Below are 27277 nucleotides of genomic sequence, written 5' to 3' on the forward strand. Positions count from 1 at the left end.
CAAAACCATAATACCTATCATTGATCCGACTTCACTTTGAGCATCCTGAGTTCTTACTGAACGTCTACATGTGGGTTTTTTTTAAGAAAAATGAAAAAATAGCTTTGTTAGAGCGATCTAAAAAAACTGCTACAGTGGCTCCAGATACATGTTTCACACCACACACACACACACACACACACACACACACACACACACATTTTGAGGTTAAAGGGCATAGTTATAAATCTCTGAAGAATCTCATCATAGTGTACACACACCGGCAGTAGCCCCCGTGGCCCTTTCAGAATTTCCCCAGGGGAAATTTTCTAGTTCCATTTATTCTGCAGCTCAGGTTTCTTTTAAAGAGATCATATCTCTAATATGTATCAACAGACTATAACTGACCCACTTTGAGGCATTTTAATTTGACCTTTTTTGACAAAAATCAACATGTTATAGTTTCACTTAGAGACTCACTTTGGTTGAACTTTAGTTTAGTGCTGAATGTAGATTTTTGTCTCCGTCACTTGAATTAAAATTAATTATTACAGCAGATAGAAACATGATCCATGTTGTTCTGTGTGGAAAGAACACACACACACACGCACACACACACACTCACACACACACACACACACACACACACACACACACACACACACACACTGACGCGTGGTCAGATGACGCGGCGGCTGATTGATGAAGGATTTACAGAGGAACATCTGTAAAACTGTCAGATAAGAAGCAGAGAAGAAGCAGCTCTCAGAGAGGATTATGGGGCTTTAAAGTGACCATCAAACAGGAGCGGAGCGACCAGGACGGCAGGAGGCGAGCTGATTGGCTGTCAGGGAATTAACGAAAGCCAATCAAAGCGTGCAAAATGTAATTACGGCTTTCGGTGGTTATCAGCTGCTGCAGATGGAGCTCAGATTATATTCAGTCGGTTATAATAACTGCAGGACGCCGTCATCAGACTGACGAGTCCACAAACTGCTGAAATAAAGACGTTTGTTCAGGTCGAAGGATCTCTGGAGTTCATCTGTTTTCTTATATAAACGTCATGAACAGATCAATGCAGACGTGTGATCACAAAGAGGAGAGCAGCACGTCTGTAACATGTTTTTGGAGTTTAGAACATTATGATCTGAGTATATAAAGTCAATCATCATGCTCAGTTATGTCTCATAAGTTTTTGCAGCAATTTTGGGGTTGATACCATTTGTTGCTGGCAATTTCCACCTGTTTCCAGTCTTAATGCTAAGCTAAGCTAGCTGTTTCCACCTGTTTCCAGTCTTAATGCTAAGCTAAACTAGCTGTTTCCACCTGTTTCCAGTCCAAATGCTAAGCTAAGCTAGCCATTTCCACCTGTTTCCAGTCTTAATGCTAAGCTAAGCTGGCTGTTTCCACCTGTTTCCAGTCCTAATGCTAAGCTAAGCTACCAGTTTCCACCTGTTTCCAGTCTTAATGCTAAGCTAAGCTAGCAGTTTCCACCTGTTTCCAGTCTTAATGCTAAGCTAAGCTAGCAGTTTCCACCTGTTTCCAGTCTTTATGCTAAGCTAAGCTAGCAGTTTCCACCTGTTTCCAGTCTTAATGCTAAGCTAGCTGTTTCCACCTGTTTCCAGTCTTTATGCTAAACTAAGCTAGCAGTTTCCACCTGTTTCCAGTCTTAATGCTAAGCTAAGCTAGCAGTTCCCACCTGTTTCCAGTCTTAATGCTAAGCTAAGCTAGCAGTTTCCACCTGTTTCCAGTCTTAATGCTAAGCTAAGCTAGCAGTTTCCACCTGTTTCCAGTCTTAATGCTAAGCTAAGCTAGCAGTTTCCACCTGTTTCCGGTCTTAACCCTCTGGAGTGTCCTGGAGCTCCAAATAATCCAGACTTGTTGACTCCATCCAGACTAGAAAACAAAGCAGCGTGGAGCCCTACTGTACATTTACCTCTAAAGTTCTGGCTGTAAACTCCATGAGGCCAGTTTCAGTTTGATGATGATATACCAAGTAAAACTGGAGACAAGCTCAAATAGATTTAGTATCAAATGATAGAACTGGATGGAACCCTCTTATATGGTAGATTTGACACCTTTGTTCATATTTGACACAATTAAAATTATTTATTGAGCATGACAGTGTTTTGAAAGTTAAAAAAAAGATTCAAAATCACATTTTATGTTGGACTAAAGGATTAAAAAAGACACAAAATTACCAAAAAAAAAACACAGAAGACACAACATGACTAAAAAAAAGACACAAAATAACTAAAAAGACATAAAATTACCAAAATGGTTCCACTAAACACACAAAACACAAATAAAATCGAGTAATTCAGAATAAAAAATCAATTATTATTAGGTCATGTAGGTGAAAAAAATATACCAACATGGCATTTAAACATGTTTTAAATGGTGAATACAGGCAGGATGAAAAAGATTCAGAAATGGACAAAATAGCCCAAAACTCCATAGAGTTAAGCTAAGCTAAGCTAGCAGTTTCCACCTGTTTCAGTCTTTAGTTAGTCCTTTACAAAAAAAAAAAGCTGGTTTAATAAGCAGTTAAAATTCCCCGAAGGAGCTTTAATTCATCATTTTATGACATTTTTATCCTCTGAGGACTTCAGATCAACTTTAACTCTGAATTGAGAATGGAGAGGTTAAAGGTCACGGAGCTCCATCAGGTGAAACTATTTGTAGAAAACCTGTGAAGCTGCTGAGCTGCTGATGTGGCGTTCACTGACCAGCAGGCGGCGCTGCTGCAGGACGTTTGGATGAGAGGAAACATGAGGCGGCGTCTCTTCCTGTCGGGCTGCAGGATAATTAACCCTCGGAGGTTTCTGACAAACACCTTCAGTCCTCCGAGACGCTTCATCAACAAGAGAAGAAGAAGAAGAAGAAACGATTCATCCGCTCACAGATTTATTCTTTATCTGTTTCTCACTGAAGCTCTTTGTTGTTTTTTTCCCCAAAAGTTATGAAAATAAAACCTGACTGAAGTGCTAAAAGATGGAAAACATGATGCAGATATATATTTTATGTTTGTTTGTTTCATATATTAATGTGAGGTAAATCTAAAAAAAAATGGAAAAATACATGCTAGAATAGAAATAAATGTATTCTTATTTATTCTTAAATTAATAAATATAAATATTGTTGAATAAAAAAATGCCTAAATAAATAAACCTGAAATAAATACTTAAATACACATTCTCGAAATTATTAAATAATTAATTCAATGAATAAAAAGTTAGATAAATAAATAAATAAATGCAAAAATAAATACTTAAACATTCTTAAATAAATAAATAAATAAATTAATTAATTAACAAAAATATTGTTTAAAAAATGCTTAAATATATATTAAGATAATGCTCAAATAAATAATAAAATAAACATTCTTAAAATTAACAAATAATTAGATGAATAAATAAAAAGTAAGATGAATAAATGAATTAATGCAAAAATAAATACTTAAACATTCTTAAATAAACATCATTGTTGAATAAAAATGCTTAAATATATATTAAGATAATGCTCAAATATATAATAAAATAAACATTCTTTAAATTAATAAATAATTAGATAAATAAATAAAATAATAAATAAATACAAAAATGAATGGATAAAAAATACTTAAATAAACATTCTTAAATAAATAAATAAAAATATTGTTGAATAAAAATGCTTAAATAAATAAACCTGACATAAATGCTCAAATAAATACATAAATACACATTCTTAAAATGAATAAATAATTCAATCAATAAATAAAAAGTTAGATAAATAAATGCAAAAATAAAGACTAACATTCTTAAATATGCTTAAATATATATTAAGATAATACTCAAATAAATAATAAAATAAAGATTTTTAAAATTAATAAATAAAATAAATAAATAGCTAAATAAAAAAAGAAATGATAAAAAAAGAAATTCTTAAATAAATACTTAAATAGAAACATTCTCAAATGAATAAATAAAAATATTGTTTACGTAACTGAATTGTTTGTATTGTTTAATAACTGTACTTATATTTATATTTTATTTTATTTTAGATCCATTTGTTAGCATATTAATTTAAGTTTATTTTTGAGCAGATGAAGCTGCTGAACCGACACGTTTGGACTCGTTTTAAACTAACTGGAGGAAAAAAAACTGCAATAAAAGTTTTAATACTGCACTTTACAAATACTCTCTATATAATATTTTGTATTTTCTATATTAGATAATCAAAATAAATCGCACTGCGAAAAGCAACAAAACGACTCAATTCAACTTGTTGTTCTTTATTGAATAAAAATATAAAAACTCACAGGAAACAAAAAGTTTAATGAGTAAAGTTTCAGAAAACAAACAAAGTCACAAACTTTCTGATCAAAACATAAAACAAAAGATTCTGAATTAGTTTAATAAACTACAAAGAGTAAAAATCTGCTGCAGGAATATTTAAATACATTTACAGGAAAAAAAGATGAAATCACTCATGTCTGCACATTAGGCTGTTAGCTTAGCATAAAGCTTAGCTTAGCATAAAGAGAAAACACCAGTTAGCATGTTAATCAGTTTCTGAGCAGCTGTCAGTTTTACCTGTTTCCAGTCTTTATGCTAAGCTAGGCTAGCAGTTTCCACCTGTTTCCAGTCATTATGCTAAGCTAAGCTAGCAGTTTCCACCTGTTTCCAGATTGAATGCCAAGCTAGCAGTTTCCACCTGTTTCCAGTCTTACTGCTAAGCTAACAATTTCTGCCTTTTTGCAGTCTTTATGCTAAGCTAAACTAGCAGTTTCCACCTGCTTCCAGTCTTGATGCTAAGCTAAGCTAGCAGTTTCCACCTGTTTCCAGTCTTGATGCTAAGCTAAGCTAGCAGTTTCCATCTGTTTCCAGTAATTATGCTAAGCTAAGCTAGCAGTTTCCATCTGTTTCCACTCATTATGCTAAGATAAGCTAACAATTTCTGCCTGTTTCCAGTCATTATGCTAAGCTAAGCTAGCAGTTTCCATCTGTTTCCACTCATTATGCTAAGCTAAGCTAGCAGTTTCCATGTTCCACTCGTTATGCTAAGCTAAGCTAGCAGTTTCCATCTGTTTTCACTCATTATGCTAAGCTAAGCTAACAATTTCTGCCCGTTTCCAGTCTTTATGCTAAGCTAAGCTAGCAGTTTCAACCTGTTTCCAGTTTTTTGCTTCATTTGATCTTTTTTTCCTCTGAGCTTCATAAACACAAGTCTTCAGCTGAACACACACACACACACACACACACAGACACACACACACACACACACACAGCTTCATAAACTGGTCCTTCAGCTCTGAAGAGAGAGACGATATCAAATAACGTCTGTAACCTCTGAGATTCATCGTCCTAAAACACAAAGTGTTCTTTCATTCCTTCTATAAAAACAAACGTTTGTCTTTTGGCCTCCAGTGTGAAAACTTGAACAGAAAATAAAAACAAACACAATAGAAAAACATTCACATCAGTTTAAGTTCTCCAGTCTCTGTAGAAATGTTTTACATTTAGATTTTTTAGTGACAAAATGTTTCAAGTCTGAAGGTTTTGAAATGAGAATTAAAGCGAATAAAGTGCAATGAATGGAAAAAAGAATAAATCTGGTTATATTTTGGATTTTTCTTAATGTCAACAAACCCATAAAAAGTTACTGATGATAAACAAAAGTTTAAGAATCTCTATATCTACGCAGGTGAACAGGGTCATTTTTTAAACTTATAGATATCACCATGAAACTTCCCCAGTTTGTTATTTACATTAAGACACTTTTTTTTTTGCATTACAAGTTTTCTGAAATGTTATGTGTAGATATGCAAATGAGGCGTGGATTGATTAAATATGCGCTCATTTGCATATATTTTGAGGAGATAAATTTGAACATTGGCAAAAAAAAAAAAGGAGCAAATTTAAAAAGTTATTATTTTATTTTGTTGATATATTAGATTTAAAGATTTTACAGAAGGAATTGGGAAATGTCATTTTATCATTTAATTAATCAGAAAATACTGTCAAAAAGTCATAAAAACATACATTTTCGTCATGTTTTTATGAATAAAAAGTTTATAAATTAGGTATGAATTATTGTAAAAAGCTTCAGAATGTAGTTAGAGATAAATCTGGTCAGTTTGGTGTCTGAAAGTGGAGCTGAAGTTGAGATTTATGAGAAAAAGCTCATTTTGAGAAAACGGCCTTTATAGGTTTTTATACTCCAGGTGAATAGGGTCATTCTTTAAACTTATAGATATCATCATGAAACTTCCTCAGTTTGTTATTTACAGTTAGACAAAGTTTTTTTGCATTACAAGTTTTCTGAAATGTTATGTCTAGATATGCAAATGAGGCGTGGGCTCATTAAATATGCGCTAATTTGCATATATATTCCAGGACATAAATCTGAACATTTGATAAAGCAAATTTAAAAGTTCTTATTTTATTTTGTTGATGTATTAAAGTTTTTCGACAAAAGGAAATTGGAAAATCTCATATTATCATTTAATTAGTCAGAAAATACTGTCAAAAGTCATAAAAATGATAAATTTTGGTCATGTTTTTAGGAACAAAATGTTATAAATCAGCATATGAATGATTGAATGTAGTCAAGTATAAAACATTTTGGTGTCTGAAAGTGGAGCTGAAGTTGACTTTTATGAAGAAAAACTCATTTTGAGTAAATGGCCTTTATAGGTTTTTATACTTTCTGAATGTAAATTGATATTTGAAGAGAAAATATTGACTCTAATTGATAAAGAACGTGTAAAACAGGAGAGTGGAGCGTTCTAACGGAGGTTCAGATGCTGCGTTAGAACGACAACTTTAGTGAATTTCTGAGAAATTTAAAATATAGTAAAATATTTCTAAAAGTTTCCTTAAAAAATAGATATTTCACTCTGCAGTCGCGTCACTGTTGAGTTCTCAGGTGACTCGGTGAGTGTTTTTGTTTGTGTGACCTGAAAAATAATGCAGCTTATTAATTATTTAAAGAGTCTCAGGTGTTCGCAGGTTCTCACCTCAGCTACTGTAAAAAATAAATTTAAAAAAAACACTGACAGACACATCGGCCTCAGAAAGAACATTTCAGATTAAGTCTGGATTATAAATTGTCTCCAAAAGAGAAAATTTTTTTAAAAATGATAAAATTGTTGTATGAAGTTAGTTATCAAATCTGTTGCACGAGTTTTTAGTTTGTTTCTTGTTGTTGTAAATCCTGAATATAAAAATCTTTTTATTTAAAGGAAAGTTTTCTTATTTTACTAGACATCTGTATGAAGGACGAAAAATAAAATGAGTAGAAATTAAATGTATAAAGAAAAAAAAATATACAAAGAAATGCAAAAAATATGGGAATTCCTTATTTTAACATCCATTTTATTATTTATTTCTGTATTTTTGTATTTAGTTGATTTATCTCTCCACTTTCATTTATTTAATTAATTATTTTCTTTCTTTTTTTACATTTCCAAATGTATTTATTTATTAATTTAGAAATGTATTTTTCCTTGCTTATTTTATACTTATTTCTACATTTATAGATTAATTTCTGTGGAAATAAATCAAATACATTAATTTTTTGTCTCTTTGTACCATTTAAAATATCTGTAGTGGTTTTATTTCACTTTGCAGCTGTTTTGTGTCTCTCTGGAGTCATTTCAAGTTTATTTAAAGATATTTTATGTCTCTGAAATCGTTTTAGTCTCTTTGTCAGCCTTATATTTCTTTTTCTAGTTTCATGTTGTATTGTTGGTAATTTCACGTCTCTCTGAAGATGATTTATGTGTTTTTGTCACCACTTTATGAGTCTTTGTAGTTGTTTTGTGTGTCTTTGCTGAAATTCTTTGACTCTGTTGTCAGTTCAGTCGTTAATCTGTGTTAGAAAGTGTTAAAAAGGAGTTGGTTTGAACTCTTGAAAACCTCTCGGACGCTTAAATATTTAGTGTAAATTCTGTCGTGTGAGAGCTGACGGACTGTCAGACCACAGGCCTTTTTAGAAAGTGCACATACAGTTTGAGGACTACAGCACGGAGCAGTCTGAACTACAAAGTCCAGACAGGAAACACAAACCTCCTCTTCTTCTTCTTCTTCTTCTTCTTCCTCTGTCTCTCTCAGCTGATGATGAAGACTCTCGGCCCTTCGTCTCTCATCGGAGGAAGACTTTCTATCATCATGTTGTCCATCAGTCCGTATTTATCCTCTTTTTTACTCCTTCCTCCTCCTCCTCCTCCTCCTCCCCCTCCTCCTCCTCCTCCTCCATCATCATTGGGTGAAACTTCCTCTGCAAGCCCCGCCCTCTCCACCGGCTGAGAGAGCTGATTGGTCAGCTGCTTCATGGTCATCTGAAAGCACCAGAGAACGTTTTATTGTGGTGGACAGACCAGTTAGCATCACAGTCAGTGGAAGCTAAAGATATTTTTTGCACAAACTTCTACTTTTTATATTTAATAAAAGAAGCCATCATCCATCCTTCCATCCATCCATCCATCCTTCCTCCATCCATCCATCCATCCATCCATCCATCCATCCTCCATCCATCCATCCATCCTCCATCCATCTATCCATCCATCCATCCATCCATCCTTCCTCCATCCATCCATCCATCCATCCATCCATCCATCCATCCATCCCTATCTTCCTCCATCCATCCATCTATCCATCCTTCCATCCATCCATCCATCCATCCATCCATCCTTCTTCCATCCATCCATCCATCCATCCATCCTTCCTCCATCCATCCCTATCTTCCTTCATCCATCCATCCATCCATCCATCATCCATCCATCCATCCATCCATCCATCCATCCATCCATCCATCTATACATACATCCATCATCATTAAAATCAAGTCTTCATCTCCTGATTGTCTTAAACAAACTTCACAACCATCCTTCCAACAGTTATTGACACGTTTCTCACTGAACCAAAGTCTGTCTGTATAAACTCCGTCATATTAAAGGGGGCGGGACCACCAACCTGCAGCTCCTTGAAGAGGTGCAGCATGGCCACGCCCACCACGATGACCAGGAAGGCCCCCAGCGTCGTGACCACGTCCACCACCGCCATGCTCCTCCACTCCTGGAACAGGATGATGGAGGTGGACAGAACCACGGAGGTGAAGAGGACGTAGTAGATCGGGTAGACCAGCAGCGTGTTGAAGGTGTCCAGAGACTTGTTCAAGTAGTTCACCTGAGGACCATAAGATGGACAGGTCAGACTCGTATAACTCTGACAACTTTCTGACTTTTATATTTTCTATACTGCAGCAAAAAACGAGGACACAGTGAATAAAAAAGTGCTGAAACTGCTTGTTGGGGTTCAGGAATCCCTCTTCCTGTCAGAAGTTACAGCTCACCTGTGTGACGATGGAGACGACGAGGGTGAACAGCAGGATCCAGGTGAGAGGTTTAGCAAGAACTGAAACATCATAAACCACTAAAAACACACAGAGAGAAACAGATGGTTAGAAAATTGTCAGAGTCAATATGGAAAAATTATCAATGCAGCAAGTCAGAGATACAGGAGGACCTACACTTCCCAAAACACAACCCGTCCAGGTTTTTTGTAAATTATTTTCAGTTTCTGCAGTTTGAAAATCTGTTTTTTACTAATTTTTCTTGTGAGCGAAACTCGTCTACCAACAAACAGAACAGGAGAAGCCTTATATGGACTGTTGTACTGTTGATGGTAATGATGAAGCTGAACTTCTGGAGTTTGTCTAAGAGTCTGGTGGATCTACAGCTCAAAAAATGACTAAATCCAGTGAAAATGAATTGGCAACTATTTTTTATAATCAATCAATTATGTCACTTTTTAAGTATAATAAAACTCTGGTAGCAGTTTGTTTTAGTCGTTTTCGTTACCTAGAGGCTCTTGAGGCTTTTTTTCATGTTTCGTGAAGCGACAATTAATAATTAAACTAATTGTAAAAAGCTGAACTCGACTATGAGTGAGACTGATGGGAAAAATCAGGAAAGATTTGTGATAAAAATAAAATCAATTATTGAATTGTTTTTGTTGTGGAGAAGCTGGAAGAGTTCATGGATCTAGAAGAAGTTTAAGCATCACTTCCTCTTGATCTGAGCAGAGCAGCTTTATTCTTTTGTTTTAACTTCCAGGCTTCAGTGTGTGCATCATCTAAACATCCATCCATCCATCCATCCATCCATCCATCCATCATCCATCCATCCATCCATCCATCCATGCATTCATCATCCATATATCCATCCATCCATCATCCATATATCCATCCATCCATCATCAATATATCTATCCATCCATCCATGCATCCATCATTCATATATCCATCCATCCATCATCCATATATCTATCCATCCATCCATCCATCCATCCATCCATCCGTCCGTCCATCCATCCATCCATCCGTCCGTCCATCCATCCATCCATCCATCCATCCATCCATCCGTCCATCCATCAATCCATCCGTCCGTCCGTCCATCCATCAATCCATCCATCCATCCGTCCATCCATCATCCATATATCCATCCATCCATCCATCCATCCATCCATCCGTCCATCCATCAATCCATCCGTCCATCCATCAATCCATCCATCCGTCCATCCATCATCCATATATCTATCCATCCATCCATCCATCCATCAATCCATCCATCCGTCCATCCATCATCCATATATCCATCCATCCATCCATCCGGCGTTTTCTCTCTCACCTGTGTTGATGACGATGCCGAGGCCCTTCACCGAGGCCACGGTGAAGGCTCCGAGCAGCGAGCAGATGCTGATGTAGATGAAGATGTTGGAGTGACCGAACCGAGGAGAGAAATAAAATATGAGCACGGCACAGAGCACCAGCACCACCGCCACGAACACCAGGAAACCTGACACACACACACACACACACACACACACACACACAGAGGACACAGTAATTACTGACACCAGCAGCATCTTATTTAACCCTCTGAACCAACAACCTGCCACTGGGACTTTTACTTCGGGCCGACAACTCAAACTAAACTGACTTGTAAACTTTGTTAACTGGCTGCTTCACTGTTTTCATGTGTTGTTGTGGAAGAGACATTTTTAACCTTTTGAGAACACATTTGATAATGAAAACAGGATGTGTTCTCTGTCAGCTGGGGAATGTTTGGACTATATTTGAATGAATTATAATGTTTTGTTAAGATGGATGTGATGGATTTAACAGACTGCAACAGCATTCAGTATATTTGCATGACTGGAGCATGTTTGGCCTTCTAGGGTTCTCTGTAAGTTTATTATGCTTATGTGGTTTTTCTACAGGTAATAAAAGGATTTAAGAAAGAAAAAGTTATTTTCAACTAAAGAAAGTCGTGTTTATACCAAAGATTTATTTTGGGGCACATTTTAAATGAGACATCAATAGAATAAATATGAAATATCAATGTTTTTATCTTAGATTTGGTGATTTCTCATGAAGTTCATCACTCGATTCATTCAAAGACCGTCAGAAATGTGAAAGTCCAAAGTTTTTACTGATTCTTGCCTTGGAAAATTTTGTAATTTTGCCGTTTTGTTTGTTTGTTTGCTGTTTAAAGAACATTTGCTTTTCAAAGCAGTTGAGGCTGATTGAACGTCATCGGTTCATAAACTAAAATATTGACCTGATGAAAAGTCACATGATCTCCAAAGTAACTATGACGTATGAATGTTACAACTACCCATAATAACTCCACAGGAACTCACCAGGCTCTAGCAGCTTGTTGGTCATATCCTGCAGTGATGTCACTTCCTGTTCCTGTGGCGCGTGGATAACCAACAATACACTTCCCAGAATGCACAGCAGGCAGCCGAGCTTCCCGACCACATTCAACACCTCCCCCAGCAGGTGGGAGGACAGAACTGCACTGAAGCACAGCAAACAGAAATATTTTATATATATAATATCATACATCTCATTATTATATTTGTCTGTGTGAACTACAACTATTAACTACAACTATGGCTACCTGATGAGGACACTCAGAGCGCCCAGCGGGGTCACCAGCGTGGCCGGAGCGAACATGTAGGCGGCAAAGTTGCAGACCTCTCCAACTCCCACTGCAGAAAGAGACAGAGGGACAGAGAGACAGACAGATAGAGAGACAGACGTTTATAACGATTCAAAGAAAACAGAAGCTGTGGGCAACAGAAGAGTTCTTACTGGTTAACAGGCCGCCCCACCACAGCCAGTCCTTTAGGTAGCCGTGTCCTCCGTCACCTGAACACAGAGAGAGAAAAATGATCTTCAGGTTGAGAGATGATTCAGTCCTGATCATGAGAAGACTTAGAAAACAGTTAAATCATTATCTTAAAATGAATAAATAAATAATAATAAATATAAGCACCGGAAAACCATCTCTAGCACTTCTTCTCTCTGTTTTTAATAATGACAGTTACGACATTATGCAGACGATACCAAACTGTTTACATCAAAAGTTTTTTACACTACAAATTCAAGAGGCCGTTCAATCTGATTTTAATATTCTACAAACTTTATTGTCAGCTTATAACGTACTGTTTAACCCTCCAAACACCAACAAACAGTTTCTAGAAGTAGGGAGAACTCAAATGTGCAGAATTAACACAGTTAGAAGGATGTAAATCTTTCAGAAATGTATTTTATTTTGCTAAAAAAGCAGGTCAAGTGTTTCGTTATCTTAGGAAATGTTGCTTCTGCTCACCTGCTCTGGTTTGTCCGTTTCTGGCCAATCGGAGCAGAGCTTTCTTCTTCAGAGTGACGCTCACGGCGATCAGGAGCGCCGACAGCAGCGCCAGCGTGAGTCCGAGCCACGGGTTGTATCTGTCCGGCTGCACAACTGGAGAGAAACAGTGTGTGTTTGTGAGGGTGTGTAGCTGCACAAAGTGTGTTTAACAACTTTATCAAACCTGAAAATATATTTACTGAGTGATAATGGAGCGATAAGACGATGACCAATGAGATCACCCCCAGTGAGCCCAACACAACCTCTATATAATCTATAAAATCATATTTGTACATGTTCTATTCACACATTTTAACATCTAGTATTTATTCTTCATATATAAATCCATAAATATTGGAGTATTTTTTACTTAAGTTTTTTATGTGTTGTATCAAAATATTTTCTTTCTCTTTTGTAGACTCTTTTCAGTTCAGTCCTCTAAATAGTGTTTTTGGAGTTCTAATCTTTCCAGAAATATTTTGATTTAGATGAATAGTTTTGAAAGTGATGTAAATATCTAATATTTAAGGACTAAAAACTAAATTTATTGGTTGATACAAAGCAGTAAAATATTCATTCACATTCAAAGTGAGAATTGTTTTGTGTGTACGTAGATTTACTATCATGGAAAGTCAGAAAGTTTCCAATTATTTCACGTTGTTGTGAAACTAGGTAAAAGAAAAGTGGTTATGAATGAACGGTGAAGCAGTCGCACTGAATGAACAAAGAGTAAAATAAGATCCTCGAAAACAAGGATGTTTACACAAAGCACAGCTCCAAACAAAGACCGCTCCTTTCTTTGTGTGTGTGTGTGTGTGTGTGTGTGTGTGTGTGTGTGTATGAGTGTGTGTGTTACCTGTGATGTGTGTGTTGTTGTCCAGGTGTGTGTAGAATGGTGTGTGACCTGCAGACAGTGAACACACTGCAGACTGAGAGCCGCACCACAGCCTGACCTCCGACCCTGCAGAGACACATCAGTCAGTCAGCATCATTTTCAAACAGGTTTAAAGTTCCTCGTAGATAGCTAACAAGTTGAGAGTAACAGAGAACATGAATAGACCATAATTTATTTATTTTTTAAAGAAGCAATTAAAACATTAGATACCGACGCATGCTACTCAATAAAAGGTAAACTATCTTCTTAATGGGCCAGCTACCATCTGGATGGGCAAACTACCTTCAGGATGGGCCAGCTGTCTTCTGGTTAGGAGCGCTATCTTCTAAATGGGCCAGCAAAATTCTGGTTAGGTGAACCACCTTCTGGATAGGTAAGCTACCTTATTAATGGGCCAGCTACCTTCTGGATGGGTAAGCTACCTTATTAATGGGCCAGTTACCTTCTGGATGGGTAAGCTACCTAATTAATGGGCCAGTTACCTTCTGTATGGGTAAACTACCTTATTAATGGGCCAGTTACCTTCTGTATGGGTAAACTACCTTATTAATGGGCCAGTTACCTTCTGGATAGGTAAGCTACCTTATTAATCGGCCAGTTACCTTCTGGATAGGTAAGCTACCTTATTAACCGGCCAGTTACCTTCTGGATAGGTAAACTACCTTATTAATGGACCAGTTACCTTCTAAATGGGTAAACTAACTTATTAATGGGCCAGTTACTTTCTGGATAGGTAAACTACCTAATTAATGGGCCAGTTACCTTCTGTATGGGTAAACTACCTAATTAATGGGCCAGTTACCTTCTGGATAGGTAAGCTACCTTATTAATGGGCCAGTTACCTTCTGGATAGGTAAACTACCTTATTAATGGACCAGTTACCTTCTAAATGGGTAAACTAACTTATTAATGGGCCAGTTACTTTCTGGATGGGGAAGCTACCTTATTAATGGGCCAGTTACCTTCTGGATAGGTAAACTACCTAATTAATGGGCCAGTTACCTTCTGTATGGGTAAACTACCTTATTAATGGACCACTTAACTTCTGTATGGGTAAACTACCTTCCTAATGGGCCAGTTACCTTCTGAGCAGGTGAACCACCTTCTGGATGGGCTAGCTACCTTCTGAGTAACAGTTGGAGGACATCAGATCTGAATCTGAATCTGAAGAGTGACCTCATGATTATTTTAGTTGTTGCTTCAATTCTCAGTTGATCTGAAGTCTGAGACAAACTGAAAAGGACGTATTTGAGAAGTGTTTGTTTCCTGAACATACAACCACAATAATGTCAGGTTTCGATGCGTTTAGGAGCTGTTCCATCGAGACAAAAGTGTCAGCAGCAGAAACCAAACAGAGTGTGTGCTGAGGGTGTTAGTGCTCTGTGTGAACCTGCTTGTGTAACTGGTGCAGGTTGTGTCATACTGGTTTGTCCGCTGTGCTGAGTAAGAGTAACACGATGAGGATAGCAGTCAATATTTACACAGTCAACACTGAGGCCTCGGGACACACTGTCTGTTTCTCCTGACAGTTTCCACAATGTTCTTGATAAAAACCAAAATCACTATCAAGAAAACCACGTTAAATGTCTCGATATCAGCTCTTAGATTAAACTCTTATCAGCTGTTTTTATTGTTATCATTATATTTGTCCAAGGAAATCTTTACTTGTACCAGACATTAAAATAAACAAGAAAACAAGGAGAAAACAAGGGTGGTCTAATATGATGTATGATCCATGATGTATAAAGAATATTTTAATGTTAATAGTTGAGAAACTTAAAATATCAAAATAATACAAATAAATGATTAGAATCAATTTAAAAAATATACTTTTTTAATCCAAATCATTATAAATAAATGAACAACATCATTAAAAGTAAATTATAACAACAAAGAAAAAACAGCAAATATCCACATATTTTAAGCTGAAACCAGGAAATATTTTTACATGAAAAATGCCAAAAACCATTTAAATAGTTTCACAATAAGTTTCTATCACTCCACTTATTGATTAAACGACTCTTGTTTTCAGCTGGAGATTCATTTATGACTAAACATCAGATTGAATAATAAACTCTTGATGTGTTTTAACTCACTAGATCAAAGTGTTCAGTGACTCTTTGAAGCACTTTGCTGTGTTGAAGGAGCTCAGAAACTGTTTCCACGGAGAGGAAACAACACAGACTCAGAGCATATTGATTCATTCACTGATTAATGATTAATGATTAATGATTAAAGTATTTCTCACCGTTGCTGCACGTCTGGTTGTCGAGCAGAACATCTCGCATCCTGATGTGATAATAATCCTCTTAAACAAAGAAACATTCACGTTTATGAAGCGAGAAACAGGTCGAGCCGCCGAGACCGGGAACACACGGGGGACAAGACCGGGACAGGACCGGGACAAGACCGGGACAAGACCGGGACAGGACCGGGACAAGACCGGGGCAGGACCGGGACAGACAGGACCGTGAGTAAACTGTGGGAGAGACAGACAGACAGGTGGAGCAGGTAAGAGCGACACCTGACCCCACCCAGCTCCGCCCCGCCCCGCACACAAACACCGGAACTACAGGTGGACAAAACAAAGACACTGAAAGAAAAAAGAGAAAAGAGGATGAACTGCAGGAGAAACACACATTTAACAGGAATTATTATTATTAGTGTAATAGAGAATCCCCCAGACTGACTGAGAATATATGAATATATATATATATATATATATATATATATATATACATATACATATATAGTGATATATTGTGACATCTGTACAGCTTTTTTAATGTAAATATTACTGGAAATATGTAGCACTGCTCCTTTATCTTATGAATATTATTCTTATAATTTAAACATTTCTTTTAAGATTTTCACATTTTAAATAAAGAGGATTTTAATTATCTGTCAAATATATTTTGTATAAACATATGTGATTATGATGCACAAAATAACACTCTAATGTAACAAAAAATATATATTTTTTACTCACTTTTTGGGGGGAATTTGGGTTGTAATTCTAGTTAATTTTTCGTTTCTTTTTGTGCATATTTAATATACTGTTAATAATTCATTTTACTTTGAATAGTTTTAGCCATTTACGATTTTTTTTTGTTTAATCCTTTTATTCAGTGGTTCTGATTTTTTTATAGTTGTAATAATCTGAAATAATTTAAGTTTATTCGTGTGTGTGTGTGTGTGTGTGTGTTCGTATATATATATATATATATATATATATAGAGAGAGAGAGAGAGAGTTACGGATGTTCTTTATATTTTAACTGAATCTATATATAAATTCAGTTAGTAATATTTTAAATGATTGTCATCAGCATTTGAACTGTAAGATGTGAGAGTGCTGCCCTCTGGTGGTGGATGCAGCAAAGCACCACAGCAAATATGGACCATTATTATTGTGTGAAGATAAGGAATTAACAATTCATTATATGATGAAAAAAAATGTTTTACATACATACAGTATATTTATTTTATTGACTTGTATTATTTATTTTAATGTTTTGAAAGGGACTATATAAATACGTAAATAATAATAAAATAATAATAATACTTATAATAATAGTTATAATAATAATTATAATTATAATTATAAAATAGAAAAATTGCAATAAAAAGACACCAAATTAATAAACACAGATATCTTAATTTGAGTTTATTATTTTAATTTCATCCATTTCTCAGCATTTGGTTTTTCAGAGAGACGACAGGAAGCTGAGCTAAGCTAGGCTAACCAGATCTCCTGTTCAGTAGCAGCTAAGCTAGGCTAACCAGATCTCCTGTTCAGTAGCAGCTAAGCTAGGCTAACCAGATCTCCTGTTCAGTAGCAGCTAAGCTAGGCTAACCAGATCTCCTGTTCAGTAGCAGCTAAGCTAGGCTAACCAGATCTCCTGTTCAGTCGCAGTAGTATACCAGGTCATAAATGCTGCAGGTTTGGAAGCAGCACTGCCTCCAGAAGGAGAAAGATATCTTCTTCCAGACCTCGTCCCTGTAGGCCGCATCACCTATCTCCTTCTCACTGAGGTGGTAACCTGCAGAACCACAGGTGAGTTACATAAACCCTCTCAGGGGTCCATCAGAGGGTTTATAGTCAGAGACTAGGAGACAAAGTCAGGGACTAGGAGACAAAGTCGGAGACTAGGAGACATATTCAGGGACTAGGAGACATATTTAGAGGCTAGGAGACAAAGTCAGAGGCTAGGAGACAAAGTCAGAGACTAGGAGACATATTCAGGGACTAGGAGACAATTTTCAGGGACTAAAAGACAAAGCCAGAGTCTATAGAAGACATATTTAGAGACTAGGAGACAGACAGAGTCAGAGACTAGGAGACAGAGTCAGAGACTAGGAGACAAAGCCAGAGACTAGAAGACATATTTAGAGACTAGGAGACAGAGTCAGAGACTAGGAGACAGAGTCAGAGACGAGGAGAAAAAGTCAGAGACTAGGAGACATATTCAGGGACTAAAAGACAAAGTCAGGGACTAGGAGACATATTTAGAGACCAGGAGACAAAGTCAGAGGCTAGGAGACAAAGTCAGAGACTAGGAGACATATTCAGGGACTAGGAGACAATTTTCATGGACTAAAAGACAAAGCCAGAGACTAGAAGACATATTTAGAGACTAGGAGACATATTCAGGGACTAGGAGACAATTTTCATGGACTAAAAGACAAAGCCAGAGTCTATAGAAGACAGAGTCAGAGACTAGGAGACAGACAGAGTCAGAGACTAGGAGACAGAGTCAGAGACGAGGAGAAAAAGTCAGAGACTAGGAGACAGACAGAGTCAGAGACTAGGAGACAGAGTCAGAGACTAGGAGACAAAGCCAGAGACTAGAAGACATATTTAGAGACTAGGAGACAGAGTCAGAGACTAGGAGACATATTTAGGTACTAAAAGACAAAGCCAGAGACTAGAAGACATATTTAGAGACTAGGAGGCAGAGTCAGAGACTAGGAGACAAAGCCAGAGACTAGAAGACATATTTAGAGACTAGGAGGCAGAGTCAGAGACTAGGAGACATATTCAGGGACTAAAAGACAAAGCCAGAGACATGGAAGATATATTTAGAGACTAGGAGACAAAGTCAGAGACTAGGAGACATATTCAGGGACTAAAAGACAAAGCCAGAGACTAGAAGACATATTTAGAGGTGAGGAGATAAAGTCAGAGACTAGAAGACATGTTTAGAATCTAGGAGACAAATTCTGAGACTAGAAGACAGAGTCATGGACTAGGAGAAAAATGTGTTGTGGTCTGACGAGCCCTCATTTCAAGTAATTTTTGAAAATCCTGGATGTGTTGACCTCATAATAATAATAATAATAATAATTACTAATAATAACGTATATTTTTTAACATAATTAAAAGTTTATCAGGAAAGGAAACATGCTAAAAAATGTCAATTAAGGTAAATTAAGTGTCAGAGTGAATAAAAAAGCATTAAAATAGACAAAAGATATTTTTATCCTGGTAACAAATTTTTTAAAAAGTGGAAAAATAGTGTAATAAATAACAGAGAAATAAACACTTGTGTCCCGTGCTGCTGCGGAGCGTCTCACCAAAGAAGCCTTTCTCCCCACAGACCAGGTAGAGGGCGTCCACCAGGTGGGAGCCGCATATGGGCCGCTGCCCCGGGGAGGCCTGGCAACCCGGCCACAACACCACCAGTAAGACCAGCAGAGAGACGGACTGGAGCCACAGAGCCACCATGATAGAGCTGAGCCCGAAAAAGCACCAAACACAAGTTTTTATTATAGAAGAGTCACTTCAGAAAAATACTTTTACTTCTAATATGCAGATAAAAATGTTTGTGTCTAGTTTAATTCAAGGCCAAAAATTGTGTAAACCTCAAACATGGTTTAATAATTTTTTTTTTTTTTGTACGATGGCGTATTAGGGCCAAATATGAAAAAATAATAATAAATACGGACCTGGGGGAGGGCGGTAATATTTTGAGAAAAAAAGTTGCAAATCTAAGAGAAATAGCAGATTTATGATATTAAAGTAGCAAATCTACGTATCTCCTATATTTGCCACTTTAATGTCATAAATCTGCAATTTTTTTTGTTGTAGATTTACCACTTTTTCTTGAAATATTACCCCCCTCCCATGGGTCCTTTTTTTTTTTCATACTTGGCCCTACTAGGCTGTCATAAAATTGAGCTTTTTCTGTGTCTAAAAAATTTTTTTTTTCATTTTTACCAACTTATCTTAAATAACTGGACTGGAAAAATCACACTGCATTAAGTTTTGAAACAAATGCAGGTTCACATACTTATTATTGCATTTAATATTTTAGGATGGTCCTCTGCATCAGACGAGAATATACATTTATACGCAGACGACACAATCGTTTCCAGACTCTCTAAATCAAACCATCCACAGGACAACAATAAAAATGTTTCTAAATTTAAAAAACAAATATATTTAACCCTGTAGCAGATAATCACTGTAATTTATAATTTATAGAAGAAAATTCTGACAAACTATTAAAAAAAAAACCTTTCCATTTAAGGCCAGAAAGGAAATTGTGCAAAGCTTTTTTAAAAATGTGTTCTACTTTGTCATGGTGCAAATTAGAAAACTGCTTTCTGGAGATGGAGGAGCAGAACAACACACCTGTAGAGGAGGAGGAGGAGGAGATTCTTTGATGAAAAGGAGGAGGAGGAGGTGCAGCAGTTGGTGTGTCAGCAGAAGAAATCAAACTGATTTTTATTCAGTTTTCTCAGACTGTGTTGAGGCTGTTGGTGCTCTCTGTGAACCTGCGGTGCTTGACCTGTGCTGATGAGATTATTTCAATATTTACACAGTCAACTGTTTGTTTCACCTGACAGCCCAAAACAACCCCAAACATTATTAACAACATATGATTTTTTTTTGTTGTTGAAAAATCTAGTAATAATAATAATAAAAGTTGTAACGATTTGGAGTATTTTTTTTGTATTTTTTTATATTTAAAGAAATATTTTTAGAGTTTGGGTTATTTTTAAAAATTTAACTGAATTTATATTTTATTATCATTATTTATGTTTTAAATTATTTTAATTTATTTTGAATTATTATTATTTTAAAATATTTTTAATGTATTTTCATCAGCATTTCAACTGTGAGAAGTGAGAGTGCTGCCTACTGGCATCATTATTACTGTGTGAAAATAAGGAATAAATAATTAATAATGTTTAAAAAAAAAGAATAAATATTTTGTTGTGATTGTTTGAAGTTTTTGTATTTATTTATTTGTATTTATTTTTAATGTTATGAAAGTCTATATAAATAATTATAATTAATAATAATAAAAAGGGAAAACATGTGAAAAGTCACCACGTTAATAAACACACATATCTTAATATGTCAAATAACAAAACTTTATTTTACAGGAAAAATAATTTCTTCCATTTCTCAGCAGGCCTGAGTTATCCAGGATGCTAAGCTAAGCTAAGCTAGGCTAGGCTAATCAGAGCTGGCTGTTCAGTTGCAGTAGTTCTGCAGGTCGAAGATGCTGCAGGGTTGGTGGCAGCACTGCCTAACAAGGCCAGGTGGCCCGTTCACCCTGTCCTCGCCCGTCGCTGAGTCCACGTCTCTCTTGGGGTGGTAGACGAAGCCTCTCTCCCCACAGACCAGGTACAGGGCGTCCACCAGGTGAGAGCCGCACAGCGTCTGCTGCTGCGGCGGCGGCGGGGCGGCCTCGCTGCCCGGCCACGACACGACCAGTAAGACCAGCAGAGAGACAGACTGAAGCCACATGATGGAGCTGGGCCCGACATAAAACACCAAACAGAGTTTTTATTATAGAAGAGTCACTTCAGAAAAATTATTTTTTACTTCTGATGTGCGCATAAAAAAATGTTTTGTCTGGTTTCATTAGAAGCCAGAAAGAAAATTGTTCAAACCTCAAACATGGTTTAATCAAACTATGAATTGCCATATTTTTACCTTTTTTTGTCGTTGTTTTTCGTTTCGGACTAAACTGTATGACGGCGTTTCAGGGCCAAGTATGAAAAACATAAATAAATACGGACCCAGGGGAGGAGGGTAATATATAGAGAAAAAAGTGGCAGATTTATTTCTGCTACTTTTTTCTCTTTTTTTTATCACTTTTTTTGTTAAATCTGCAACTTATTTCTTGTAGATTTGCCACTTTTTTCCTCATAGATTTGCCACTTTTCTCATAAATCTGCTACTTATTTCTCATAGATTTGCCACTTTTAATCTCATAAAAATGCAATTTTTCTGTCATAGATTTGCTACTTTTTTTCTTTTTTTCTCAAAATATTAATCCCCTTTTCCTGTGTCTAAAAAATACTTGTAAGAAAAACTGTGCAAGGCTCATTTTTACCAACTATCTTAAATCACTGGACTCTGAAAATCACACTGCATTATTTTGAAACAAATGCAGGCTCACATACTTATTATTGCATTTAATATTTTAGGACGGTCCTCTCTGCACCAGATGAGAATATGCATTTACACGCAGACGACACAATCGTTTCCATGGAGACTCTCTCTGAATCAAACCATCGAGTTGTTGAAGGACACTAAAAAAGTTTTTAGGTCCAAAAAAATGACCAATCTCACTCTGGAGCCGATAATCCCAGTAATTTATAATTTATAGAAAAACATTCAGACAAACTGGGGTTAAAAAAAACAACAACTTTCCATCTAAGGCCAGAAAGGAAATTGTGCAAAGCTCATTTTTATATGTCGTGATGCAATTACCATTAAACTTAATTTTTTTTTTAAATGTTGCTTTAACTTGCTAAGAAGCTGACAGGAGTTTAGAAAACTGCTTCCGGGAGACAGAGGAGCAGAACGACTCACCCGCAGAGGAGGAGATTCTGTGATGAAGAAGAAGAGGAGGAAGAGGAGGTGCAGCAGTTGGTGTGTCAGCAGAAGAAATCAAACTGATTTTAATTTTCCTCAGAGTGTGTTGAAACTGTTGGTGCTCTCTGTGAACCTGCGGTGGTTGACCTGAATAGACAATTCAATATTTACTCAGTCTCAGGACACACTGTCTGTTTGAACACAAAGAGACCCCAAACATTAACGATATATTTTAAAATTGATTGAGAATAAATTAAGACGTTTAAAGGGTCACGTATTGTAATTTTTTTATTTTTTTTTAATATTTTTTGTTGGTTTTGTTGTTGCTTCTTTCTCTTTTGCACGCCACGTTTCTGTTTGGGCTTGCTAAACATGATGATGCCGCCATTTCTCCTCAACTTTCATCCACTTTTCAAGGAGAAAAAAACAACTCACGTCACGTCATCGTGACTCATTATGACTGACAGGTATCAAGGTGATTGGACATATGAGCATTTCCTCCTCCCGTACCAGCCACTCGGCATTATCTCCTGACTCGCCCCGAGCTGTTACATTCACAAAACCAGGCCTGTGGCAATTCTGGACAGCTGCTTTTTTTTTTTCTTCCTTCATGGGCCCCTAAGCATAATGCCCACCTCCAACCACTCCCAACTCCCTGTACTCTCAGTGCCTAAAGTGTTTACTCTGTTCAGTGACTCCAGCTCCAGAAATGTGGAAGGTTAGAGTGAGAGAAGAAATTATAATAATAAAAAGAGAAAAATAGTTGTTGTTTTTTAAAGTCAACACATTAATAAACACACATATCTTAATATGTCAATTCACAAAACTTTATTTTCTAGGAAAAATAATTTCATCCATTTCTCAACATTTGTTTTTTCAGAGAGACGACTTCTGATGCGGGGTGGTGGGGTGGGGGGTCAGGGTTGGGGGGATCAGGGTCGGGAGGGTCAGGCTAAATTAGCCAGGAAGCTAAGCTAAGCTAAGCTAGGCTAATCAGAGCCGGCTGCTCAGTTGCAGTAGTTCTGCAGGTCAAAGATGTTGCAGGGTCGGTGGCAGCACAGCTCCACGATGCCTCGCCGCTTCACCATCATCTCCATCTGGTCCTTGAAGGCGAACTCGGCCACTTCGTTCTCGCCGCCCGCCGCCGCTGCTCCACCCGCCGCCGCCGCCGCTCCGCCTGCCTTCGGAGGGAGGAAACCTGGAGACAGACGGGTGAGTTAAAAGGGTTAATGTCAGTTGATTTACATCAAGAGATAAAGTCACTTTTCCTTTTCTAAATGTTTAAAAGAGACAAAAGAGACAGAGTCAGGGGCTAGGAGACAAAACCAGAGACTAGGAGACAAAACTAGAGACTAGGAGACAGAGTCACAGACTAGGGGACATAGTAAGAGACTAGGAGACATTCAAGTACTAGGAGACAAAGTCACAGACTAGGGGACAAAACCAGAGACTAGGGGACAATGTCACAGACTAGGAGATAGAGTCAGGGACTAGGATACAGATTCACAGACTTGGTGGTGACCTTATAATAATTAAAATTACTAACAAAACCCTCTGTTTTAAAATCATACGTGAAAATCAATCACGAAAAGCCAAAATGTTTCAATTAATAAAAAACAGCATTAAAATAGACAAAAAAATATTTTATCCTGTAAAAAAAATAATTTTTAAATGTGAAAAAACTGTGTTAGCTGCAGACGGAGAATAAATAAATGAGAGAGAAATAAAGACCCGGTCCTGTCTCACCCATCAGAGAGTCCACGTCTCTCTTGGGGTTGTAGAAGAAGCCTCTCTCCCCACAGACCAGGTACAGGGCGTCCACCAGGTGAGAGCCGCACAGGTGCTGAGGCTGAGCCACGGCCTGGCAGCCCGGCCACGACACGACCAGTAAGACCAGCAGAGAGACAGACTGGAGCCACAGAGCCGCCATGATAGAGCTGAGCCCGAAAAAGCACCAAACACGAGTTTTCGTTATAGAAGAGTCCCTTCAGAAAAACACGTTTTCCTTCTAATGTGTGTAGACAAAACTTTTTTGTGTCTAGTTTCCATTAGAGGAACCTCATATTTATCTGTATCTATTTTAGCCCAGGTTTCATTTACTATTTTTATAAATGATTTAGGTCATGGAATATACATTTTTACGCAGACGACACAGTCATCTACATGGAGACTGTCTGGCTCTCTGCTCTCTGAAAACTAACTGAAATTAAGTAATTTAAATAACTTTTATTGGTTTTAAGAAGTCAACCACGGAGAATATTTTAGTTAATTATGGTAAATAAATTAGAAAACTGTAACGTGTAAGAAGGAACCAAACCCTCCTCCAAACAAATCTCAATTTACATCGAACTTTACTTAACCCTCTACGGTACAGTGTTACCCTCAGGCAACGTTCCCATTTTTGTCGTGTCAAATTTCTAAATGTATGTTTTTGAGTGATGTCATAATTTTAAAGAGAGGGAAGAGTATAGAGAACAAATAGCAATGCTTTAATTTGTCACATGCCATATTGAAACCCTATTTTGCAGACTTTTCCAAAGTTTTGCCATTTTGCGCCACAAAATATCACTCAAAACGTCATTTTCTGGCCCTTTTCCATCTGGAAAAAATCTATTCCTGCTGATAGGTGAGTAAACCTTCATTTCTGATCGTTTCAACCACTTAGACGACACATTTCAATGTGTCGTTGGTTCAATGGTACAATGTTTCCTACAGGCAACATTCAGACAAGAAACCGGTTAAAAAAGTTCCTTTTATAATGTTATTAAATTTAAAATGTTATGTATTGTTCCCTGTTGAAGCTACTGAATCTTTTACACATGTTTATTAAATAAAGGATATTAAAATTAATTTTAAAAACTTTGTTTTTCACTTGTGCACCGTTATGGTACCATGTTACCTACGGGCAACAAACCCTAAAAACTTCAACAAAAAAAAATAATTATAAAACTTCTTCCGATTATGTTTATTTTGTCTATTTTAAGACAGATTTCCCTAACTGGCATCATAATGCGTACCATAGAGGATTAAGATAAAGTTGCTTTAAATTGCTAAGACGCTAGTTTAAGTCTAAACTCTCTACTGTTTCTTTACACCAGCAGCTACAGAAGCAGTTTACATTATTTTGAATCTTTCCACAGAGTTTAGAAAACTGCTTTCTGGAGACGGAGGAGCAGAGCTACTCACCTGTAGAGGAGGAGGAGGAGATTCTGTGATGAAGAGGTGCAGCAGGTCGGCAGGGAGCTGGTTGATGTGAGGCAGATCAGAAGGCCTCCGCCACCTTTATACTCCTTCACCTGAGTGTGTGTGTGTGTGTGTGTGTGTGCTGACGTGTGATAGCAGCACTCAGTAGAACAAACAGAGCTAATGATGCGACATGATGTGATCGCCGCTCGTTGGCGAGCTGATGACCGATCAGCTTCCTGCTGAGCTCAGCACCACGACAGCTGCTCACCTCACTCACACACTCAGCAATAGTTTTATCACTTTTCATTATAACAATAATATTAATAATAATAATAATAATAATAATATAAGAGCACCACTGATAGGAGGCGGCGGTGCACCAACAACTCATTTAAAATGACTGTTTTTATCAATGGAGTCTGGTGGAACAGAAACAGCTGACTGACAGGAAGGTAGAGAGGAGAATATATATATATATACATAAATATATATATATATATATACACATAAATATATATAATTATAATTATATCATTTTATCAGATAAATTATTATTTTATTATATTCTATAATTATTGTGCATCAAAAATTACATTATATGTTACATGAGATATATTAATATAAATTATTATTATTATTATTATTATTATTATTATATGCATGACTAGTTACAATACAATTATATCAGATAAATTAGAATATTATTTTAATTATTTCATCATATATTATATTTTATTATTATATAACAATGCATCAAAAATTATAATAGTTATATGAGATATAATAGTATATATTATTATTATTTTATTATGCATCAATCATTTTAATGAAATATCATATATATTAGATTATTGTTTTTAATTTATATTTATTATTATTATTATTATTATTATTATTATTATATAACTATGCATGACTAGTTATAATACAATTATATCAGATAAATTCGATTATTATTTGAATTATTGTGTTATATATTATTATATTTAATTATTATTATTATATAACTATGCATGAATAATTACAATACAATTATATCAGATATATTAGAATATTATATATATTATTGTTATGATTATTATGCATCGATAGTATTAATACAATAATCAGAGCGTGTCACAGTGACGACTTTTACTTTTGATCCTTATAGTACATTTAAATGCAGATTTTCTGCTTTTTAGACTGTAGAATCAGCCTGTTGAGCGCGTTAGCTAACGACTCGGACACGCACACACCGAGTGTTTAGCGCGTGTCTGGTGTGCTCACGGCGTGTTTGTCCCTGAAGGCGTCGGGTCAGCTGAACGTTTCCGTGACGACCGAAACTCAAAGTGTTTGTGAGAAGTTGAGAGTGACGAGGACTCATCAGAGAGCGCCGGGAAACAAAAACCAGCTGCTGACGACCACAAACGCTCCGACTTCACATAGAGACTCTATTTATAGAATTTATAACAATATTATCTGTTTAACCTTCCTGTTGTGTGTTCGGGGCGCCACCGACATGATATTTCAGGTTTTAAATGCATAAAAGTACCACACAACGTTTGTTTATTGCATCAAGGCTTTTTTACTTTGTCAGCAAATTCTATGTAACAAAAAAAAATATTTTATTGAATTATAAAATGCCCTGGTGAAAATGATAACGTTTGTGTTTTTTCGGGTCGACCCAGTTATGATATAAGTCGAATTTAATGGGA

The 27277-nt window shown here is 36.5% G+C and overlaps 4 protein-coding genes across 5 annotated transcripts; all 4 read right to left on the bottom strand.

Annotated features, from left to right (window-relative positions):
• Positions 1-4242: 4242 nt before the first annotated feature.
• On the bottom strand, positions 4243-20333 carry nipal4 (NIPA like domain containing 4). Of its 2 annotated transcripts, XR_009395694.1 has the most exons (13): positions 20196-20333; positions 19136-19293; positions 15808-17601; positions 13521-13625; positions 12644-12778; positions 12124-12180; positions 11930-12020; positions 11667-11827; positions 10652-10819; positions 9316-9395; positions 8937-9149; positions 4754-8302; positions 4243-4674 (listed from the first exon to the last, which is right to left on the bottom strand). XR_009395694.1 is itself a non-coding variant. In XM_059351268.1 (12 exons), exons 3-12 carry the CDS (start codon positions 15845-15847, stop codon positions 8072-8074), a joined length of 1281 nt encoding a protein of 426 aa, XP_059207251.1. In that variant the 5' UTR covers positions 15848-17601; positions 19136-19293; positions 20196-20333; the 3' UTR covers positions 4243-8071. The 2 variants fall into 2 exon arrangements, 1 of the variants encoding a protein (XP_059207251.1); XM_059351268.1 differs by having other exon boundaries at positions 4243-8302.
• Positions 17465-19286, bottom strand: LOC131986950 (insulin-like). Its single transcript, XM_059352090.1, has 2 exons — positions 19136-19286; positions 17465-17601 (listed from the first exon to the last, which is right to left on the bottom strand). The coding sequence occupies exons 1-2, from the start codon at positions 19284-19286 to the stop codon at positions 17465-17467; spliced, it is 288 nt and encodes a 95-aa protein (XP_059208073.1).
• Positions 20334-20919: 586 nt separating the features above from the next.
• LOC131986363 (insulin-2-like) lies at positions 20920-22553 on the bottom strand. Its single transcript, XM_059351270.1, has 2 exons — positions 22395-22553; positions 20920-21327 (listed from the first exon to the last, which is right to left on the bottom strand). Exon 2 carries the CDS (start codon positions 21318-21320, stop codon positions 21045-21047), a length of 276 nt encoding a protein of 91 aa, XP_059207253.1. The 5' UTR covers positions 21321-21327; positions 22395-22553; the 3' UTR covers positions 20920-21044.
• A 667-nt stretch (positions 22554-23220) lies between these two features.
• Positions 23221-25614, bottom strand: LOC131986362 (insulin). Its single transcript, XM_059351269.1, has 3 exons — positions 25584-25614; positions 24144-24334; positions 23221-23595 (listed from the first exon to the last, which is right to left on the bottom strand). The coding sequence occupies exons 2-3, from the start codon at positions 24325-24327 to the stop codon at positions 23405-23407; spliced, it is 375 nt and encodes a 124-aa protein (XP_059207252.1). The 5' UTR covers positions 24328-24334; positions 25584-25614; the 3' UTR covers positions 23221-23404.
• Between the last annotated feature and the right edge of the window lie 1663 nt (positions 25615-27277).

Source organism: Centropristis striata, chromosome 15 (assembly GCF_030273125.1).
Source record: "Centropristis striata isolate RG_2023a ecotype Rhode Island chromosome 15, C.striata_1.0, whole genome shotgun sequence".
NCBI lineage: Eukaryota > Metazoa > Chordata > Actinopteri > Perciformes > Serranidae > Centropristis > Centropristis striata.

Bases quoted from the DNA above. Each gene is read 5' to 3' on its own strand.
- LOC131986950 (XM_059352090.1), bottom strand. From the start codon at position 19,286: ATGGTGGCTCTGTGGCTCCAGTCCGTCTCTCTGCTGGTCTTACTGGTG. The intron at 17,602-19,135 runs GTGAGACGCTCC...GTGGTTCTGCAG, and splicing joins TGGGGAGAAAGGCTTCTTTG to GTTACCACCTCAGTGAGAAG.
- LOC131986363 (XM_059351270.1), bottom strand. From the start codon at position 21,320: ATGTGGCTTCAGTCTGTCTCTCTGCTGGTCTTACTGGTCGTGTCGTGG.
- nipal4 (XM_059351268.1), bottom strand. From the start codon at position 15,847: ATGCGAGATGTTCTGCTCGACAACCAGACGTGCAGCAACG. The intron at 12,779-13,520 runs GTAACACACACA...GTTTCTCTCCAG, and splicing joins CAACAACACACACATCACAG to TTGTGCAGCCGGACAGATAC. The intron at 8,303-8,936 runs GTTGGTGGTCCC...TGGTGCTTTCAG, and splicing joins ACCTCTTCAAGGAGCTGCAG to ATGACCATGAAGCAGCTGAC.
- LOC131986362 (XM_059351269.1), bottom strand. From the start codon at position 24,327: ATGGCGGCTCTGTGGCTCCAGTCTGTCTCTCTGCTGGTCTTACTGGTC. The intron at 23,596-24,143 runs GTGAGACAGGAC...GTCTGTCTCCAG, and splicing joins AGACGTGGACTCTCTGATGG to GTTTCCTCCCTCCGAAGGCA.